The 23,631-nt window shown below is 34.9% G+C and overlaps 1 protein-coding gene across 2 annotated transcripts in view; it reads right to left on the minus strand.

The window, feature by feature from the left end:
* Positions 1–7,602: 7,602 nt before the first annotated feature.
* Positions 7,603–23,631, minus strand: part of SEMA3A (semaphorin 3A) — a 468,512-nt gene continuing 452,483 nt past the window's right edge. For both annotated transcript variants that reach the window (XM_047850777.1, XM_047850776.1), the window contains 2 exons: positions 13,204–13,346; positions 7,603–11,821 (listed from right to left, as the gene is read on the minus strand). In XM_047850777.1, coding sequence (XP_047706733.1) covers positions 11,366–11,821; positions 13,204–13,346 — 599 coding nt within the window. In that variant the 3' untranslated portion in view covers positions 7,603–11,365. The remainder of the gene's footprint in view (positions 11,822–13,203; positions 13,347–23,631) is intronic.

The following is a 23,631-nucleotide window of genomic DNA, read 5'->3' on the forward strand; positions in this document are numbered from 1 at the left end:
ACTTTCTTTTTTTTTTTTTTTTTTTTTAATTTTTTTTCCAACGTTTTTTATTTATTTTTGGGACAGAGAGAGACAGAGCATGAACGGGGGGGAGGGGCAGAGAGAGAGGGAGACACAGAATTGGAAACAGGCTCCAGGCTCCGAGCCATCAGCCCAGAGCCTGACGCGGGGCTCGAACTCACGGACCGCAAGATCGTGACCTGGCTGAAGTCGGACGCTTAACCGACTGCGCCACCCAGGCACCCCTAAAACTCTACTTTCAATCAAATATGTAATAGTTGGTCTTCATCAATGGGCTAAGTAATTTTTATCTGATATTCCAGGGCCCACGTGTCTTAGTGTCTCATCTCCACCCCTTGTGCCAACAGACCCTGGAAATAAGTAAGCCTTCTTAGGATTTGGACAGGAGAAAGCATATGGGGGTGAGTGAAGTCTTGAGAAATTAGCTATGAAATACAGTAAGGCTGATCTAAAGTTGTGCCCTTAATGAAAATGAGATGCAATTCTATAGGAATGAGTCACTTAGAGCACTGCTGTGCAGACATTAATGTAGGCCCGAATCATCTGGAGACTGTTCCAATTCCATAAGTCTGTGATAGGTCCTAGGGATCTGTAGTTCTGTTAAGCTCCCAGGTGCTGCTGCTGTCAGCAGTCTATACTTCAACCACATGTTTTGAGTAGCATGGACTTAGTGCACGGTTGACCAAAATAGAGAAGACAAACAGAGATCAATAGCACACAAAGTTGGGATCTCCAGAAGCATAAAAAGAGGAAGAAGACAGGAACACAAGCATTTGCACTGTTAATAAAAGATGATCACTGTGTTCTTTTACACCTTGCCTTCCTTTGAAGATCAAAGCACTTTCTTCCCTTGCCCATCCCAGCCACTATTGTCTCTTTCTTCATATTCTCATAGCATTTGAGGTTCTTCTGCTCCTGTGTTCTCAAAATGTCTAATTTTTAAGCACTCTCTTCCAATCCCTTAATATTATGTTCAATATGTTATGTCATCAGGTGGCCAATAAATGAAAGTTGTGTACAAGTTGAGTTGTGTTGTATTCGGTGAAAGATATTTAAACATAGCAGGACTGATCAGGAGCACTGAGAAATCTAGAGCCTAGAAGACACCCAGAGAGCTGACTTAGACTTAAGCCATAAAAGAAAGTCCAGTTCAATTTTCTCTGAAAGTTCTTCTCAGGGCTCCCATGAATACGTATACTGCCCATTGGCTTTGACCTTCCTGCTCTTTTCAGTTTATGGACAGTATAAAATACTTTTGCATAGTTCTTATTCTTTTTCTTCCTTCCAGCTTGTCTGATATTTACAGTAGTCTTTCCTGGGGACCCAGCCCAAATGGTCTCTTAAAATTCCTATGAACAGAATAATTCAACTTCAAAGCTGCATTGTTATTTCATCTCTTTATGCTGCTTTTTATCAATTTCCAAGATAGTTAAAGCTGAAAGACAATACTTCAAACAAAAAGCAATTATTTAAGAAGAATTACCAAATAATTGAAGCCAATCAGTGTTCACACTTTTGGAACTTTTATTCTTTCCTACTAGACCTTGAAGCCCGTCAGATTCTGCTGAGACCTTCGTATTAGTGAACATCTGGATCATGTCATAGTTTGGTCTAATTTTTGCCTAACAGTTTCTTTGTGGATTTGCCTCCCACAACACATATGGTTTATTTCTTATGTTTATCCTTAGCTTGGCAGGGTTTTGAGGTGGCATGTCTCTTTTCATCTCTACTTTTTAAAGGGAGTGATTTTGCATAAATTATTATCTTTCTAGGTGTGAATTATGGTAGTGCTCTTTTTCATGTGTTCTTTACAGACTATGAATACATTCCTGTTCTTACAGTTTCTTCCTCTAAGTTATATCTTATTTCAAGAAATGCACTGTCTTTCTACACTATTTTTAATTTTGATCCTATTTTGGAAAGTTCTTCATCAACACTTGCAATTGCTTAGACTATGTCTTGAGATTTTGCATATATAGAAGCACACTTAATGTAATATACTTTATTTGAGACTATATGAAAAGAAATATTTTGTTTTCTAGAAGACTGTTTATGAAATAACATAGAAATGTCTCATTTTCTTTTTTTACATTTTTTAATGTTTATTTATTTTAAGAGAGGGAGACAGAGCGCAAGTGGGGCAGGGGCAGAGAGAGAGAGGGAGACATAGAATCTGAAGCAGGCTCTAGGCTCTGAGCTGCCAGCACAGAGCCTGACACCGGGCTTGAACTCACAAGCTGTGAGATCATGACCTAAGCTGAAATCGGATGCTTAACTGACTGAGCCACCCAGGTGCCCCAAGAAATGTCTTATTTTCAAGCTTGGAAAAGCTAACTTTGAAAACTGTATCTCACACACACACACACACACACACACACACACACACACACACGATTGTACAGAACAGTTGGCTAATTCACCTTTAGGATATATCCTGTGGGGTGTTGATGGCAAATAGTAGTTCTAAAAAAGTAGAAAGTAAAAGTTGACCTAGTTGGAAATTAAGATAAATGTGTTGACATCTTAATTTAATGACTTTTTATGAGAGGATAAAATTCAAGCACATAAGTTCTTTATCTTTAATTGGGAGTCCCTTAGCATTTCTTTTGAGACTTTTTAGGGGAAAAGCCAAGTAGAAAAGTCCTCAAGTTAATGATGTGACTGAGGGAAATTACTGTTATGGTTACAATTGTTATTGTAGAATGTAAAAAGGGAGGAATTATAGATATAAGAAACCAAGACAACAAGTGGAGGGATAAATGTCTTGAGAGGGTGGCAGTACATATACTCAAGAGCATTTTTTAAACATGAAAGAACATCTTTTTTCTCATTATCAAGACAGAACTGAATAAAAGTGAATATATATATCAGTAGTGTTGTATATCAATGTTAATTATTACCCCACCTCTATGAAAAAGTTTTCTATCATCTCTCCTACACAGATGAAAGAACCAAGGTAGTATCTATTCTACAGATGGGACTGAAGCCCGGTGGTTAGGGGCATAAGCTCACCAAGTAAAGGAATAGAAATGACAGGTTTGCTTGTCTCTAAGGCCATTGATTATTTATTTTGCCTTATGAAAGAGGTGTTCTCTGCCTCTGAATCAACCCATATTCCATTTGCTCCTTCATCTTCTGAGACTTAAATCATATTTATAATAACGACTTATCTTTATTCCTTGAAACTGTGTTCTATTTTATCTTTCCAGAGCTGATGTCACTTACCCTTGAACTTTTATTTCTATGTGCCATTAAAATCTCCCTGGTCTCGGGTTGATGACTGAAGATGAATTGGAGAAATAGGTCAATTAACTGTGGAATCAAGGTGCTAGCTGGGTCACAGGAGAGGCCATTTAATTTTGCAAGATGGACCGTTAACTGGAAGGAGAGATGTGCCAGATACTGTAGAAGGTGGAAGAGAATTGTGGAAATTATTTGTAACAGTAATTAATTTTAAATTATATCATCTTGATATATGCACCAAGTAAAAACATAATTTAGAAGATTATATATATTTAAGTTGAATACATATATACATGGGATGATTATAATTACTACTGTTGAAAACTGAGAATCTATATAGGATTTCTTCTGGCACTTATTGACATAGGTATTGATAAATGTTATATACCAAGAAGTAGCAAGTCAATGAAAAAGTATTTATAAAGTTGATCTAGGTATATATTTTTATTAAAATGCCCCAAATTTTTAAAGTTTGTTTGTGGGATATTATCCTTGACATGTTAAATTATTGTGTAAGGGTACTGTTTCTCACAAAAGTATTTAAAATCGTTATTTAAAAATTGAAGTATTTGCTAACAAATATTTTTCATTTATAAAAGCAGACTTTATAAATGCCTATGCGATTCCAAAATTATTTTTTTCTTCTTTTGGTCACATAGTTAAATATGTGAAGAAAGCTCATCTTGTATCAATTAGAATATTCTCCTTTTTTTGCCTCATTTCAAATATTTAAGAAAGATGCATGAAGAAATCAGTATTTTTTCTTTGAAGTCTTTTTGTTAGAGAAAGTGAATTACAGACATCTATTCCATTGTTTTATAACTGAACATTTGACCAACTTTTCATTGGTACTTTCATTTTCCCTGTTTATATCTTACATTACCAAGTACCCAAGTCAATACATTTTTTTCTTGGATGTACCTTGTTTTTGGATGATCTAAACTAATGCTTATTGTAGGGGCAATTCATTAAAAGTTTAAGAGATTATTTTCACTATGTGATTCAATAAATCATAAAAAGGTGATAAAAAGGTTCTGTTCCAATTGGATCAAATAACAAGATTGTAATCAGGGGTTTACAGTTGGCTGAGAGTTAGATCTAAGACAAGCCACTCGTGATTCTTCTCTCCTACAAAGTTGGGATAATAAAGTTGCCCTACTTCATATAAGGAGAATTGAATGAGAACACAACAATACCTTGAACGTTATACAGTGATATAAAAAATGTAATATTACTATCACTAAGCAGTAAGTAGCTTTAGTAAGGCTTTATAATGCTCTATACTTCTGCTTACATACATTTCATTAAATATTACAATATTAAATTATAAAACAATTCAATATTTTATAGTTTGTACTTAGATTTAATATGTACTGCTACAAATCAGTTAACTTCATGAAAATGTATAAACATTTCCTTTACACAAGTTCAAGAATGTTACTTCTTAGTAATGAATACAGAGCTACCTGATATGACATAATTTTAACAAATTTTGTCTGGTGACAAAGGGGAGCTTAGGAAGAAACCAGTATGGAAACAATTACAAATTATATTCCATTCTCCAATGAGGGGAGTAGGGTATGTTACATTTTGAATAATTAGAGATTTTGTAATCTAGGGAATTTGTTGTTGTTTGTTTTGTAAATTCTAGAGAGGCTAACAATAACATAAAAGAGAAACCTTAATCAATCATGGCACGTATCTCAAGTAAGTGACTAGACTATTATCTTGGTCAAAATATAATAATCTTGGATATTTACTCAAACTCTTCTGAATAAATATTATTTTATAACTTTAAGAATTCAATATACTCTTTGACAGTACACTTTTTCATATGGATGCCAGTTTTTATTTCTGATACTGTATTAATATTCACTAAGTAATAATTTAACCTATTTCCTCGGCCAAATAAAATACAACTAATTTCAATAACCAACCATTAGGGTCAAAAGTAACGTAAAAAGAAAATGAGCAATATTTCTGAAATTGGTAGATGACAATATGCACATTTGATAAGTTAAGATTTTTTTTTACCACTTTTATCCGGTGTATAAATTCAAGTAAAATTTATGGAATGGTACAGAGAGACCCATATTAATTTGTTGAAATTTATCAGCAATTTAAAAACACTGAAAGAAAAAAAATATTTCAGGACTAATGAAAGTGTCATTCTTTTACTGAAATTCAAGGATGGAAACCTCCTAAAAATTGAGGTGTAATAAAAAATACCCTAAAATGGAAATGATGCTTGATTTTAGACACACAACTTAGTCTAAAAGAGTGCAAGCCTTTCTGGAATTAGTCATCAACAAAACGATTGAAACATTAAGAACCGAGATACACAAATGACAGGGACTTTTTTTTTTTTTTAATGTATTTACTTGAGGCCTAATGCTTTAGTGAGATTTACAAAGTGAAGATGAAGTTGAGACTTCAAATTACCCAAATTGGAAGGACTTAAAAACATTTATGAAAACTTGTGCTTAGGTACTGTATAAAATACAGTGTGTCTGTAAGTATAATGTTTAGATTAAGAGAAATAAAATACCTTCTTGTGTTATGTGAGAAAAGACTTGACAGTTTAATATAATGGTGGTGTTCTGTTGACAATTTCAAGAGGCAGCTAAGCCTCCTCATTTTCTTGACTTTTTCTTTTTTGTTTTCTATTATTATTATTATTATTGTTGTTGTTATTATTATTATTTTTACACAGGAGTCTCTGCCTGTCAACTATGTGCACTAACCTCACCTGTATCATTGTTTATCCCTGAAGCCCTCCATCTAGGGTATCCATTGAATAAACGAAGGCTTCATATTTTAATGCCATCTTTGATGATGTCTTGTTTGTGGGCCACCTTGTTAATTAGCAATGTTGGAACCTGCGTCCGAGTGGACTAACGCTAGATAAGTTGGGCGATGCTGAAAGCAGGTGACGTATAAGGGAAGATTTCATTTGAACTGTGTTAGACCAGCATGAGGAAGCTGTCTTCTCCCAGCCACTCACGTGTGGAATTCCGAATTCTGCAAAAGCAAGATTGGTTGAACTAGAAAGGAGATTATGGCATAAAGATTAGTTCAAAAATACTGTGGGAATACTGCCCATTGCTATGACTCCAGCTAAGTAAAGACAAAAGAGGTCAACATCAAGAGGGAAGATAGGGAGGGTGAACAAAATGGGGAGGGGGTAGAGAGAAGCGGAGTGAATGACACCATGTGCCAGTGATGAGAATGTAGGGTGCAAACAGAGGGCAATAAACCAAAATCAGGGAAAAAATAAACAAACCCAACAATTTCTTGGTAGTGGGACATTTTATTTTTGCTTATGAACTCTATAATTTATTTGGAATACCTGTTCCCATAATAAAAGCATTTATTTTCACACCTCTCTTTCATTCTTTTTTCTGCTCTTCTTTTGCTTTATCTGGGCACATTTCTCATGTATGTCAATTCCCAGACTGCATGTCACTTATCTATCTTCTGAAGCTCTCCGTGCTCTCTTGAAATTCATCCTTTCCCCTGTGATCTCACAGCACTTTTATCCTCTGTTTGCATTTGGCACTCATCACATTGTGACCTGGTTCTTTCCAACAGTGATTTATTGAGCTTCTTCCCCATGCCAGCCATCATGATAGGAACTGGGGGTAGAGATAAATTAGATACAGACCCTGTGCTCAAGTAGCTTACAGTCTAGAAAGGGATGGGGGTGTAAACAAAGAAACTACACCTTTGTGATAACTGTGGCAACAAAAAGTATAGACAAGGCACAGATTTAGTGCAGAGAAGGTGGTTCATTTCATCTAGAGATGGAAGGATCAAGAAAGACTTGCCAAATAGCATCAATGAGTATGTGTGGTAAGGTGTAAAATATCCTCATCGCCTACCAGTGCCTAGCACACAGTAGGCAGAAAAGATCTACCAACATAAATTAATTGCACAGGTAGGAGTCTGGGTCTAAAGTTCAAAGGGTCTAGAAGCCTAATTTCTTTATATTCGAAATCATCTTTTTGTTTGGTTGGGTCCCATTTGGTGCCTCTCCTTTTGCTTGTGTGTGCTTGCATGTTTGAAATTAAAACCAAGCTGTTTTCTTTGGGCTGGCTGACTGTGAAAATGGCCATACCATTCCTGTGGCTTCAAAGATTCATCATAGGTCCTCTTAGTATATTAACTTTATTTTTTTATGTTTGTTTCTTTTTGAGAAAGAGAGAGAGAGAGAGACATAGTGCAAGTGGGGCGGGGGCAGGGGCAGAGAGAGAGGGAGACGCAGACTACGAGGCAGGCTCCAGGCTCTGAGCTGTCCTTACAGAGCCCGATGCAGGGCTCAAACTCATGAACCGCAGAATCATGATCTGATCTGAAGTCAGACCTTTAAACCGACTGAGCCACGCAGACGCCCCAGTATATTAACTTTAAAAAAGTATGTGTCTTTAATTAACTAGTGCAAGAAAATTGTTAGAAAGCAGATAAACTAATAGGCTTTTGCAGACTTTGTGAAAAACAATGTTTTCCTTTTTATGGAAACACGTATTTTGCAAACATTAACAATGAATTTGGATAATTATTACAGCTTTAAAATAAAAAGCATGGATGCCTTTGGCATTAGGCCAGTTTATATCTAACACATGATAACACAATAAGATGATGTTGAATCTTGTTAAGTTTGTCTTTGAAGACACCACAATGGATAATTTCCATTAAAGTTTGAATGCAAATTGTGTTTTAAAAATGAACTCATAAAACAAAGCTTTTAAAATGTTATACTAATCACTTCATATTGATGAAATGCTTGCTTATGACCTTAAGGATAGGCAATTTCAGTAACAACTGTTGGCCATCCTTGTCGATCCTGAATGAAACCAAACTGAGCATGATAATGACACATTATAGAATTTCATCCCTATATTTCCTCTTTTAGGCATGACATAAAAAATAACAATATTTAACTTAAAGGGCATAAAAATGAACATCATCACCATAAATATAGAACTCAGTTTACAGATGACTAGAACGGAGAAATCTGCTAGCTGATTATGTAGCAACCTGACTCTGGTTCTCAGCATTTTCTAAACTTATGTTCCTTGACACCATATGCTACAGGGAACAGTAAAGACATCTGAATTCAAATATTTTGAAGAAATGTGTATTTAGCAACTGAATACATGCTAAAAGGAATAATTTACAGCAGCAGTTTCATTACATTTTTCTCTCCAGTTTTCTAGTTCCCATCTGAAATGCAGTGATAAATACAGATATGGAACATATTTACTACCTGGCAAAAAACATGCTTATTGAATGGGCACACACCCTCCGTCCTTAAATAGCACATAAACCACCTTGTCACCTGTGTGGGGAAATCTTGCATTTTAGGGTGATATTGAACACACTGAAATGGAGTCCCTATAAAAAGTTGAAGTTTACTGTCCTTCCTCTTCTTTTCAAAATTATTTACATCTCTTCTGCCTAATGTGTAGGTAGCAAAAATATTAAACACATACCATTGAAAATCACTAAATAATACATAAAGTAGCATTAAGTGTGCATTTACATGCATTTACATTATACATTTGATTTCAACTGGGCCATCATTTCTCTGCTGCGATGTACCTTTTTCCAATCTTAAGAGTGCTGTCATAACTTGCTTATGTTCACATGAGTGTCTTAACAAAGTTTCAACTCTGATGATACATGCATATGCCAAAGTCTATTAAAATTAAATTAAGTGGGACGTTGATTATTTTTCGTGCAAACTGTCCCCTCTTAATACACACTGGCAGATTATGACTGTAATAAGAGCTATCCACCTGCAAGTTATATCAATAATTTTCTTCGAAAACTTAGACCTGATAGTTTATAAAGACATGCAAGTAGATTTCCTTGTTTTGTTTCTTTTCTTTGAAGTCTAGACTTACTTTCTCTGGGTATTTCATAATGCTTAACAAAATGCGTTCGGATATTGGAAGGCATCCCCTCCATCCCTTCAAGTCCATTATTTTTGAGGACTACTATGAAATAAGATACTTCTGTTATTGCAAATCTGTTTCAGTTGAAAATTTAGAAGGAAATGCAACACCAAATTTTAGCACAGTTAAGATACTCCATGAAAATAGAAAAAAAATACCTATTTTTGGAGCCCTCTTTGTTCTTTGATTTGTATTTCAAACGTTGCTTTTTCTCTACAGAAATATGTCCTTCAAATAATTTAAAATTCAAATACCGTTTAAGGATGTACTTCTGTAAGTAACACCGGATTAATCAATGGAGCCTAAAATTGAATGTAGAATATTTTTAGACTTTCATTTGAAATAGGCATTAACAAATTGTTTATTCAGACAACTAAATTGAAACATGAGCTCCCATCTGTGAAATATTTCAGCTGAGAATTTTTTTAAAAAAATTCACTGTAGTCTGAGGTGAGAAATTAATGCTGAGTTAATTAGAATCCCAAGACAGCTAGAGTTAGAATTTCAATGCCGCTTTCATTAATTAGCAAGAAGATGTTTCCTTTGCAGTTTTGTGCATGATGAAGAATCTAGGGAGGGATTCCTGGAAAGGTGAGTGCAGTGCAAAAGAAACTATCATAATGCAGAAGGCCTTATAAACCTTGAAGTCAATGATTCTCAAGGAATCATGTTCGGACAAGGGACAAGGCAAGTCCTTTATTGAACATCTTTTACCTTATTTTATAAGTTGTTGGAGGAAACAAAAAGCTTTACATGACTTAAGTGTGAGTTGTGTCCCAGAAAACAGTTTGTATAAAAGTCACTCCCATCAACATGAAATGAATCAAGATGATCTGTTTTAAAACAGATCATTGCTTTAAACAAGGTGAGGTAAGAGACAGCTGATACAGATGTAAACAGAGTTGGAAAATTTGCTTTTAAGATGTTGTTCTGAATATTACTGATCTCTTTCAAGAAAATTAAGTGACACAAATGTAATTCCTAAAGGAATAGTGAGAGTTTTTTATGTTTCAAATATCATGCAGGTTTTCAAGCACAAAATTAAGAGATTTTCTGTTAATGCTATATTAAAACAATGCTTATTATTTTCATGAAATACGCAGTTCCTTTTCTCCTTATTGAACGATTAGGTGCAACACAATGCATTGAACAAATCAAAATTGTTTCTCCTTTTTCTTCTGGTTAAATGTTCTGTTTTTTCTAAGAACATTATGCAAGTTAAAATTAATTTTGATCATGCTTAAAGAAGGGGGGTGTTATCTGTTTGAATTCCTCAGAGAAATAAAGCATAATTTATGTCCAGGTTTTAGGAATCAACTGTTAATGATGTTTATGTGTTTCTTGAACAATATTGGCTATCCCTCTTGCAGAACTAAAAACACAATGTCAGGGGGAAAAAAGCAGCACACAATTGGAATTTGTAAAACAAAAACTATAGAGCACAATAACTATAAGACAAAAACCTACTCTAGCTTAGAAAAGAGCTAATTTTTACTGCATATTTGTCATGGTACATTTAAATTATAGTTTTAATAAAATACATCTTTAGATCAAAGCTGAAAGAAGACATCAGTAGTAGATCAGTGTATTCCATTTTTCCTCTGGATGATGGATGGTTTATGTTTTTTTATATTTCCACAGACCATTTCATTCAGTCTCATTTTACTCCTCCAGTACATATAAACACAAGTGCTGGTAGACAAAAAATATCCTTGAATCCAACTATATTTTGGAATATTCATCAGCTTCATAAATCCATGCAGTTTATTTTAGACTTTTAGTTCAATAAAATGGCTTTGCTGATGCAGTTTTTCTTCTTTAGATGGCAATATGGCAAATGACATTTTTATTTCTCAGGCAAAGAAGAAAGGGAAACCTGTACAATGAAATCTCATAGGAAACATTAAGTCTGCTAAAGTGAACCTCTGCGTTCACCTGACCTCTATTAAGTGTTGGTATTAGGAGGAAAGCCTGTTAGGAAAGTTACTCATGGACTTAATTTATAATTGGTAGAACTCAGTTGCATTTCCCACCATTGTAAACATCCACATAATGCCATGAAAAAAGTTCATGTATATTGCATTTTTTCCAGTTATTGTCTAGGCAAGTTTCTACTTGTTTGAGGTTTCTAGAGGTAATGCAGCTCAGACACTCCTGGGTGCCCTCTCAAATTCGTGGGTCCGCCTGTTTCTACCTTTCTTGTTTTCCTGCAAGTGCTTCCATTTGTTATTGTTCCCCTGGGCATGTCCTGGCCTTTGCCGACGTTGTTTTCGGTCCCTTTTCCACACTTGTTCACAGAACTCATCCATTGTGTTCAGATTGGGGTGGTTGATGAGCTGCATGAAGTCTCTGTACCAGACCTTCTGGCTAGGTGTCATGCTGTTGGACATTTCTTTGGTCTTAGAGCCATCTGCATCATCATCTTTATGAAGAAGCTCTTCCAAATGCTCTGTGTCGATGACTTCCAGGGTCACTTTCAGAAGAGTTTGCATGAAACCATGTTCCACAGCATGGCAGAGGTAATTGCCTGAATCCTTCCGCTGTAGGCTACGCAGTAGAAGGCCTTGTTCTGTCCTGATGATGTGATCATCCACTCTGATCTGGCAGAAGAAAACGGTAGTAAAAATATACATATTTAAAAGAAACAGAAGTTCTAACATGTGGTCTCAGTAAAAACTTAGATTATGTGTTGAGGCACATTTTAAAGTTGATAAAATTTCTAGCTGAAGAGAGATGATACCATTTCCCCATCAGAAAAAGAGTTAGAAATTTCTGTAAATTGTTTTTAAGATACAATGGAAAATATTGGTTATCTACTATCTTAATAGAAGTTTTCATTATAATAATTTAAGATATTCAAGATAATGAAAGGACACAGATATACTTTATTTTATAAACTTGAAAGAAGGTATATAAATATAGGAGAAAGTTAACATTAAATCTTGGAAATACAGAGCCATGATATTAGAAAACAGGACAGCATTAGAATGAACTCAGAAGATTTGAAAAAATTTAAGAATCAGCAGTTGAGCAAGAAGAAAAAATGCATAGGAGTACATGCTTAATAATTATTTATTCAGTTTTCTAAGTCTTAGGTGTGTCATAAATATAAAGATATGCTCTTGAATGTACCTAACCTTACTTTTATTTTGAATACGGTTTACAACAGACATCTCGGAAAGGCCTAAGCTGATAGTGTATAAAATTGTATAAAATCAACTTCGACGTTTGTAGGGTGTGATTACATATTCAACGATGCTTCAAATGTCAAAAAAGGGAGGGTTTTATATTCAGATTATGTTTGTAAAATTATCTGCACAGAATACATTCACAAATACCTACACAGTCCGATTAGTTACCCTTATTTAATATTTTTTAAAAGCTTAAAAGGCTCAGAGTATGGAGATTTTCTCTGTACGATTCTTTAATTTCACACAGGAATAAATGAATCAATCCATTGATGAGGAAGATCTCTCTGATGCTTCACGTATAGTTCATACTTCATGTATAGTTCATACTCTTTATCCTAAAACTCCTAGCCCCGTTCCAAAACCTCTCCTCCTCATTTGAGAAGAAAGTCAGTAGAGAAAATAAAACATGTTTGGATAACAGAATTAATTGAACAAAAGTTAAAATTAGTAGAGGATTTCTTTCTTTCTTTTCTTTTTTTTTTTTTGGTACAAAAATATAGATAACATACTTTCTTTGTAGATAACTACAAGGAAAAAGAAGACTCTCAAATATATCTCCAAATGGATTCTGGGACAAATTCTTATCAGCTCACCTTTGTTTCTCCGGTTCCTAGCACAAAGCCTGTCATATGATCAGCCTTCAGTGAATGCTTGTTTAATGAATGGACTATTGATGGGTTAAGAAAAGGATAAAGATTCACAGTATTTTTTTCACCCTCAAGTCAACCATGTTGGGGTCACTTAACAGTATATGTTAGATAGAAATAATCCAGTCAATTTCATTCCTATACCTCTTCTTTTCGCTCTTCATTTCTCCTCTGGAATTGCCAATAGACCAGAGCTCGCTGTGATTTTGGACTGCATTCCAGGAACGTGCTACTATTTTCTACTCCATAGATGATTCTTTCTTCAAGGCTGTGGCCATGGTGATTATCTGGCCAGTGATGAGGAAATGAAATGAGGAAATGTTAGAGAAGTAAACTCAACCTTCCAAAGTATTTATTTGGAAATTCAGAAGATAAATTTGTTGCCAAGTTGGAAGTCTTTTCCAAATTGATTTAGGAGGCAGAAATGTCATGGACGTAAGGTTTCAGAACCCAAGTGGCTGCTTAAACAGACTCATTATTTTGGTATAGCTTATACAAAGCACATGCAGAGATTTGCCTACCAGAAAGTAGCATTACGTTAACAAAACCAGTCATGTGTGCAGTATAACCATACATCTTTATATGCCATGGTAATACTTTCCAAGAAATTATTTTAACTATAAAACTCTATGCTCTGACTAATGGGGCCAGTTCATAGTGTACTATTCTCTAGCAGAAGTTATTTGACTGAGATTTTGGAAACAAGAATCTGTTGCTGAGAAATTATTTTGCCTCTTTGTGTTTGTTTTTCATCTGTAAAATTAACTTCACCAGCCATTGATATTTACCTAGTATTTTACAGAAGGTAGAGTTCAGGAAGTTTATACTCCCTACCACTAACCCTTAAGTAATCAACATGGTTTTTCTGAAGATCAATGGGTGTGAAATGTTTGGGATGGCTCAGAAGAAAGATGCACAATTATAAAGCAATGTGGTTTCAATTGTCCTTATTTTAAAATGATACATCTTTTATTATTTTCAAGAATTAGGCTAAAGAATATGGCAAGAGTATATAATAAAATGTAGCAGTAAGAAAACCTGTTTCCTGACTAAGTTTCTATTATTTTACCCTTTATGTAACCTCCTTCAATGTGGTAAATGAAACACAGTTAAGATCAAAAGTGGGACACAGGGAGTCTAGGTAAAACTCATTTAGAGAGAGAAAAAAAAACCCTCCTTATTATCTTATATAATCCTGTTTCCATTATGACATCCTGTACAATCTGGAACTCATTAAATTAATACAGAAAATAATAAATATATTTTCACATGCATGGAGGGTTGACAGCATAGACAGATGAAAAATTTTTGCTCTTTACTTCAAACTCAACTAGGTTTTTAATTAAAAAAAATGTTTCCCCCTTTTTCTGGCATCACTTTGTTCTAATTAACTGAGTACTTTGGTCTGTCACAGACAATATGATTTGCTCTCACTAGGTTTAGAGCTTTCCAAAATCCTGCTTCCACCCGATCCCTGTACACAGCTTGTGTCCTCCACCCCCTATTCTCACCCTGCCACAGTTGACATTCTACCTCCGTTTGCTCTCTCCAGGGAGGTCAATATTAGCGCTTGCTTTTCTATCACTCTGAATTGTGAAATGAGGCTCTTCTAAACTTGGGAAGTATCTGTCCCTTCTTATTTAACAGATCAATACCCTGGAAAAAGGAAATGAAAAGGAACAACAATATTTAACTGATTCTAAGTCACAGTATTTTTTATATTGGAGCTATATCTTTGTATGTCAATATCTATATGGAATCTGGTCGTGTTTTTATTCCCCCCCTCGGAATTATTAGTACATTGTTGAATGAATAGATATGTCACATGTTGCTATGCTAATCTGCAGGGTATGTGCTTCCCTGGACAGAGGTGAATTGAATCTCTCTGCCTAACAGGGGCTGGACAATCTCCTGTGATACCATATTTAGAAAACCTTGTCACAGAGGTCAATACAGTTTACAATGGACACATTTTTTTTTTCCTGATAACTGCCATGCAGTTTAACCTTTGATTTAGAAATCCTTTTATTTGGAATATTACTCAGCCTTTAAAAAAAGAAGGTCTGCAATCAGTAACAACATGGATGAACCTTAGGGAATGCTAAGTGAAATAAGCTAGTCACAGAAGAACAAGTACTATGTGATGATCCCACCTATACCAAAGATCTAAAAGAGTCAAACTCCTAAAAGCAGATGGTAGAGTGGTGGGGGCCAGGGGCCAGGGCCAAAGGGAAATGGGTAGGTGTCAATCAATGGGTATAAAGTTTCAGTTATGCAAGAGGAGTACGATCTTGAGATCTGCTGTACAACAGTGTGCCTATAGTGAAAAATATTGTACTGCGCACTTAAAAACTTCAAAGGGTGGGTCGCATGTTTAGCATTCTTACTCCAATAAAATAAAATTTAAAAAGCCTTAATTAAAAAAAATCCATTTAGGCAGAGACTTTTTATTTAATCTCTACATATTAATGAATCATAAAATATATGCCAGCTTGATAACAGTAAAAAGTCCACTGTATTGGGGTGCACAGGTGGCTCAGTCAATTAAGCATCCTACTCTTGGTTTTGGGTCAGGTCATGATCTCACAGTCCGTGGGTTCAAACTCCTTGTCGGGCTGTGAGTTGGCTGCATGGAGTCTACGTGGCATTTTCTCTCCCGCTCTCTCTGTCTCTCTCTCTTTGAACCTCCCCCACTCATGCTGTCTCTGTTTATCTCAAAATAAATAAAGTTGATTTTTTTTAATCCACTAAATTTAGAAACAAACAACATAGTGATCCACTAGTATCTCTTGCCTTACCCAGGCCCACTTTACTTGTAGAACTTTATGAAATAACTGACTTGTCTCTCACCTAATCTAAGTTACCATCAAGAGCTGTAGAAGTCTTATGGTGTACATAAGTTCTTGCTTACAAACATAAAACTCCCTTTAAATCTTTAACACATTAGTTGACACACAGTTAAGAGAATGTAACTTGTATAATAAGAAATGAGAGCTTACTATAAATGTAACATCAATTAGGTATATTTTCAAAAATTCACAAAGTTGTCTTCTTCCCAATTAACTTAATCATTCTATCTGTTCCATACAGAATAACATTTCTTCTAATCTTGGGAAACCTACTCAGTTTTTAGTTTCTCTTCAAGGTCTTCTCTGGTGACAGCAAAAGTTTCCCAATGAATAAAAATGAAATGGAATGAAATGAAATGAAATGAAATGAAATGTTCTCTTAAGAGTATATGTTTCCTTCTATTGAAAAAAAAAACATTTCATTTCACCTGCTACTTACATATAGTAGCATCTAATATAAGATGACATTTGATTTAATCAAGAACTTATACCAAGTTGTTTTGAGTTTAACATAGCAGTAGTTCCTGGCCTTCTCTTCAAGAAACACGGAACTTTTCCATCTGAATAACTGACAGACCACAACTGGTAAATCTGGTTCACTGACTAGGTATCTTTAGTTTGCCCTGATAACCACTTGTGCCAATACCTGTAGGACTCATTCCTCCTTTAAATTGGCCTTTCTTTCTTTCCTTTGCCCAAATAAAAAAGCAGAAGGAAGTATTCTAGTTAGTAAGCACTGAGGTTACAAGTTCTGCCACATCAACCACCCATCATCGTCAGTATGTAGAGGTACCACCATGTTTCTTTGGGTTGACATTCTCGTAGGTTTTGTTAGGTTCTACTGCCATTAGGAACAGTTGGAAAAACTCAATTTCCACTGAGTACAGTTGTTTCTATTAATTCCTCTGCAGCAGAATATTTCTATCATCAGCAGCTTTGAACTTAGGGCCAGAACTTTTAGCTAAAGTGGCCTCAGGGGGTTCCTGGGTGGCTCAGTCAGCTGACGAGCTCTTGATTTTGGTACAGCTGACGAGCTCATGATCTCACTGTTTGTGGGATCAAGTCCCACATGGGGCTCTGCACTGACAACACGGAGACTGCTTAGGCTTGCTTTCTCGCTTTCTTCCTCCTCACCCACCCCATGAATAAACTTTAAATAAATAAATAAATAAATAAATAAATAAATAAATAAATAAATAAAGTGGTCATAGGCAAGCATTCATATATTTGGGTGCTCAGATATAACAACCTGTAAACATCTTTTTCTGTTCATTTCCTCACACCTGATACCTTATAAACAGATACCCAAAAAGTATTTAAAAATGATTAGAAGGCACCCAATAACTGTCCATTCCCTTTCCTGATCCTTCTACCCCAACTGCTTGAGTCAATGTTGTACAACATAGAAAACATTAGAATTCCAATAATAATGTGATTCTCTCTTTCCTTTCTCCTTCCCTCTGCCCCTAATCTCTCTTTGTTTCTGTCTCTTTCTATTAAAAAATATAAACAGGAACAGTATTTTGATTCTTGTTTTTAGCAGATCTGCAACAATTTTCTTAGGATGTCAAGTATACTATCATTTTGGCTTTATTAAAGTAAAGAGCTCTGCACTGAAATGGTAGCATAGTATAGCTATACTCTTAAGTATTTTTCATAGCATATACTATTGACCTTAAAATTCCCCAATACAAATCAAAAGCTCAGCTGAGAAAACATTGTGGATTAAAGATTTCCTTAAGGATACGAAATCTTGCATATTCAGGGTTAAGCATCATCTGAAATCTCCCTCTGCATGAAACTAGTTGATCTGAGAGCAGTTTACATGGAACACATATAATAATATAATTGATTTTATTGAATTGTGTTGGGTGAGGTCCTTCTGACCTATGTTGAGGAAGCCCATAAGCAATACTCTATGGATTTGTTCACTGTGCTTAGGTCACAATGTTGTCCAGTATGGTGTCCACTGCCTTGTACTATTTTTTTGAGGTTCATCTTGGGAGAAATTTTTTTTTCTGGTGTTAATTTTCAGGAATTATTGAGATTCTCTTGAAAAAGTGATTTTTTTAAAGTAGGCTCCACACCTAACATGGTGCTTGAATGCACAACCCTGAAATCAAGAGTCACATGCTCTAGTGACTTAGCCAGCCAGGCACCCCCCAAAACTGATTTTTTTCTTCAGAGAATTAACTTTGTGACTCATCTGTTGATTACATTTCTCCCTCACCACTGAAAAAATGTGTTAGACAAATTTGTTTTATCCTTACAATGTCATGGTAAATATGTTCTTCCTACATGCCTGGTTTTGTTGTCAGTATACATGGTTTGTCCGTGTGACGTTATTGCCATCTTTATCTATCTTTGTTTTCAATAAAAAATGACAAATTGTCTGAAATATATTAGGTCATCTAACAATTTTGGACAATGTGAAATTTTTATAACCCTTCTTAGTACCTTTTTTGTTGTTTACATGTATCTACATAAAATTAATCGTGTAACGCCCCGACACAGAAATAGTCTTAAATATGTGAGCTTCATTATTGTTACTGCTATTCTTGTGATAGTTTCAACTGTTAATTCAAAACTTAAATTCCTTTATTGAGAATCCATAGTCAGCAAATTATGAACTGCTTCCCAACATCAATCCTACTTCCTGACCACCATCAAAAAAAGTATTCTCTCTTCTAGACTTCCTAAAATCTTTTTACATATATTTTCAGGGCACAAGTAGTCTTATTTGTTATGATTATTTATTAATCTTTTTTGTTGTGATTATGTATTAATCTAGTTGTCTTCTTTCATACCATATGTTTTATAATCCTGGCACTAGGCAGTCATAAACCCTTAGCTAATGTTTGTGAGAGGAAAATCCAGATAACTATTTAGTCTACATTTAAAAGCTGAAACCTCATGTAACTTTGATATCCTTATATCAAGGGGATATCATAATTACATAAAAGAAATGATTAAGGGACACCTGGGTGACTCAATTGGTTAGGCTTCCAGCTTCAGCTCATGTCATGATCTAATGGTTTGTGGGTTCCAGCCCTGTGGCGAGCTCTGTGCTAACAGTGCCGAGCCTGCTTGGGATGCTCTCTCACTCTCCCTCTCTGCCCTTCCCCCGCTCTGCCCCCCTACTTTCTCTCTCAAAATAAATAAATACATAAATACATAAAAACTGAAAAAAATAGAAGTGATAAAAGTTTAATCAGTTAAGAAGGGCACAGGGTTTAACCCTGAGTTTGACAGAATATGCTACTGGGTCATGGCAAATGAAAACATTTTAAATCTTCTCAATTTTGTTACATTTTATAATGTTAACAAGAGTTGATTTGAGATCTGGTAGGAGAAGATGACCATGAACGAAGTATACTCCAAAATAAACAATTCCCAATATGCAATAAGAAGAAGAGAAAGAGATCTGAGAAATCCTATGAATATATGCTTGCACCTCAAGGGGCAGCTATAAGTCTAAAGGATGTCTGTGCCGATAGGAATCCTATGGATCTCCAGAAAGAAAGCAATCTCATTTAATCTATTTTAAAATACAATTTGCCCTTAGAAAGCAACTGTTTTGAACATAAACTTTTGTCATGAAAATTACCAGTAGACAAGAGGGTAGAGCTAGTTGTTGAATTGGCATAATGAATTCTCATGAGTTGAACTGAATAGTTAGAGCAAAATAATTGAGAGCCACAAACATTAAAATTATTTTAAAAGCATCACGAAGTGTTTGAATAATACAATGTTACAATATGTCGCATTTGTTAATGACAAGAAATAATGTTTTTAAGGAAGCAATCTTCAATTAATCATTTCCTCCTTTAGTAGGATAATTTATGGAAATGAAATGAGGCTAATAAACCAGAAAGAATGGGAGGAAAGAAAGAAGTTAAATAAATTGCTTCCTTTTGTAACAACAAAAAGTCATGATATCCATCATTTGGCCAGAAATATCACATTGCTAAAGGCCTTATTTAGTATTTGATTCTCTTCCAATATAGCAGAAACAGAAGGCATCGCATTTCAGCTTTCCATTTATTTCACTCTCCATTTTAACCCCATAAATGTCTCCCAGGATTGAAATGTTAATAATGTAAGAATCTTAGAAAATCTGATGTCATGTAGAAAAGAAAGAGATGAGTGGGGTAGTAAACCATATATTTATCAGCTAATTAATCTCTGTTATCATTTTTGATGTTCTCCCCCTTAAGGTTATTTAAAAGTTGAATTTCATAGATAATGAATATAAAAGTAAAAGTTAATTTAGGGGAGGGGTAATGGTTACAAGTTATTTTAAATATTTAACAAAATAGTGTTAGTAGGTGAACTATATAAAAAGAGACCTAACTCTAGTTGTTTTCATCACATTTCATCACATCACATCACATTGTTTTCATCACAATTTTAATATTTTACATCATAATTTTTTTCTCAATAATATTCAGTGGTAAAGGCCAAACGAAGGAAGAAAGGAAATACTGACTACAAGCTCTCAATGTCTTAAGAAACTGCAAATTCACATTTCTTAACTAAAAACATCATTTCTTAGATTTTCCTTAGTGGATTCTAGAGGATTTTCTCCAGAAATATGAAAGGTAATTCATCAATAGAAAAGAATCTAAATTTACTTCAAATGGAGGAATAATCTCTCCTTAAGTAGCAATAGCTAAAAAGGCATTTTATGAGTGAATCACTAAGCCTTGGGAAGACATAAAATACCTAAATAAAACAAAAAAAAATCATTCATCCCTAACATTCATGTATATTTTCACACCTATTAAGACGCCTAACAATGGATTTAATAATTTCAATTTCATATGGGGTACCTGGGAAGCTCAAGTGGTTAAGTGTCCGACTTGGGCTCAGGTCAGGATTTCACAGTTTGTGGGTTTAAGTCCTGCATCAGGGTCTGTGCTCACAGCTAGGGGCCTGGAGCCTGCTTCTGATCCCGTGTCTCCCTCTCTCGCTGCCCCTCCCCCACTTGTGCTCTGTCTCTCTGCCTCTCAAAAATGAATAAATGTTAATTTTTTTAATTAAAAAAATCTCATGTATTATAGTAAAATGGAAACAAATTCTACAGTATATACTAAGCTACAGAATAGGGGTCCTGTTTATCGATGTAATGCTTACCACAATATTTCTCTAATGATTTGTATGATGCTTATACAAACTAGTTACCAACTAGTTGAATGTGTGTTTGCATGCATGCACCTACAAATACATGCATATGTATGTATTAAAATCATGTGCTTAATGCATTTGTCAAAAGTACAAAAAAGACCCAAATCACGAAACCTTAGAGAAAATTTAAACTTACAGTTTATCAACTTGTTAAAATATTAGATTTTAAACTACTTTGTTTTATTTCTTAAAATAAGATCTGCGTCTGGTGCTAGGAAATAACTACCAACCAGAATATAGGATTTAAAAGTTTACAATTCAGGTAGTTTTGTATCTTTCTTGAAACCACAGATTCCTGTGGATGTGTCTTTAAAATGTTCTTTTGGTATATAGATAGGTAGAGGGATAAACAAATAAATAGCTATGACCAGGGTATTTTCATGTTACTGTTCATAGGTGATTATCACATTATAGGTGGTCACTGGTATTTTAATTTTTATAGGTTTATTAACTTAAAATATGAAAGTGAAACTGATGTTATGAAAGTAACAATGAAGCCATTTGAATAGCTGTATTTAACACTATTCTTGGTATCTTTGTGTGTGGGAAGCTACAATACTTCTCAGTACAAGGCAGACTGAAATTCAATTACATACAAAGCAACACCAATATGAAGATATCTACTACAATATTTATTTAGTTTATGTTGAACATGATATGTTTCATTTTCATGATTTTATGGCAAATGTTTTACCAAGAAAGCACATATAATCTATATGCCAGAGAAAAATTACCATAGGACTTTTTACATTTAAATATCAGGAAACATGGACTTCAATATTTACTTTACTTCTTCCCAAGAGATATGATACGGAGATGATGGAAAACACCCATTTACTGAAGCAGAAACCTTCCATAAACAATAATGAATATACCATCTTGTATTTTAATATGTTTCCCTTATTTTTGGACTTTAAAAAATACAGCATGCCTTAAAAACTTCACATTTACAATGGTTAAATTATGGGTGCACAAGTCGGGTGATCTCTCAATGCCATATTTGAAAACTTTAATAAGGAACAATAATAGCGCAAAGTATCTCAAACCTCTTCTTATTCAGGTGCGTGTGTTTGTGCGTGCATTGTACACATGTACTATGAATAACTGGATTTGCACAATCATAGAGAATAACACTGCAATAATGTCATTCTAGAATGCATACTTGGTATATTTTAATATCTCTGATAATAGAATATGTCTTACAGTTGTTCTTGACCGGAGTTGAAGCTGCTTTCTTCTAGAAAGAGTTTATTTTTACTTTTTGCCAGACACATGCAACTCTCCTAACCTGACACCTCTTTAAATTAAAGTCTTGTCTGAGGTTTTTCTTCCACACTGCTGGTGGGACTCAGAAAGTAAACCTTCATGAGTACCGTAGTGGGGTTCAAGAAGTGGTTTTGCCCCTTTTCCACTACCCGTGATTACAGCTGAAACAGGCAAATGTCCTTGCGTCTTCTGCATGGGAGTTTATTTCTCTTTCACTAATACTGAAACACTGCCAACTGGCTTGATGCTGGCAACACTATCACATTCTCCATTTTGGGCAGTTTTTCTTTCTTAGCAGTCCTCAAAAAATGGTGCCTCAACATTCACTGACATCGTAGACTTGATATAATTTGGTAATTCATTAAAGTTTTTTTTTGTTTTGTTTTTTGTTTTGTTTAGGGCTGACGTCATACTCATCTATCAAAATCTGAGGCCTCTCTTGGGCCTAAATGCTCAGATTCAGTTGGACTTTCTATGTGTATAAAAGAAGCTACAACACAGACCAGATTAGCTTTGGTACAAAACACTAAATTTACAGCATTGTGGACCATAAAGATGACACTGCCAAAGGTATTTTATGAAATTTTAGAACAATGCTGATGCCAACCAAGACACAAGCTGACTTGAACCAGTTGCAAATATAATGAAGAAGACTGAATTCTGTGGATGTTTTACCACGGGAAGCTAGAAGGGAAATGCACATATGTAGAACAGCCAAGAGAACTATCACAAAGTGAAATTCAACAGTGGCACTGGACTAAAGTTAGGGCGTAAAGTATTTCAAAGATTCAAAAATCTAAGATGATGTTAATTTTTAATTTTTAAAAATGTTACTTATGGTTTGTTCCTTTCTGGCCATGTAGATCACAATATGGCTTATTCTTGTTTAGTAAAGAAGGTAGAATGGTAAATTGACTCAGCCACTCATGCTCTTGGATGGCAAAGTCAGGCAAGCTCCAATTTTGTGCACAAGTTATTTTAGGGAAGGGGGCATACTGGTAACAACCTGAAGTTTTTCTTCAGCATTCTGTACGAGGTATGAGTGAGAAGGCAAGAAGATCTGCCAGCACATATACATTTAGGGTTTTATACTAAAAGTTCCCTAGATGAACAGCCACCAGCGATGGAATAGAGTATGCTAGGTTAAGGGGAAATGGAGCTGGATTTTTCTATGTTACACCTAGGCCAGCTCACCACTGGTGCTGACTTTACACAAGAGAGAGCAAAGAGCTAAGTGAGTGTTAAAGGTTTCATTGAGAGTGAAGTTTCT

The sequence above is a fragment of the Prionailurus viverrinus genome, chromosome A2 (genome assembly GCF_022837055.1).
Source record: "Prionailurus viverrinus isolate Anna chromosome A2, UM_Priviv_1.0, whole genome shotgun sequence".
Taxonomy (NCBI): Eukaryota; Metazoa; Chordata; class Mammalia; order Carnivora; family Felidae; genus Prionailurus; species Prionailurus viverrinus.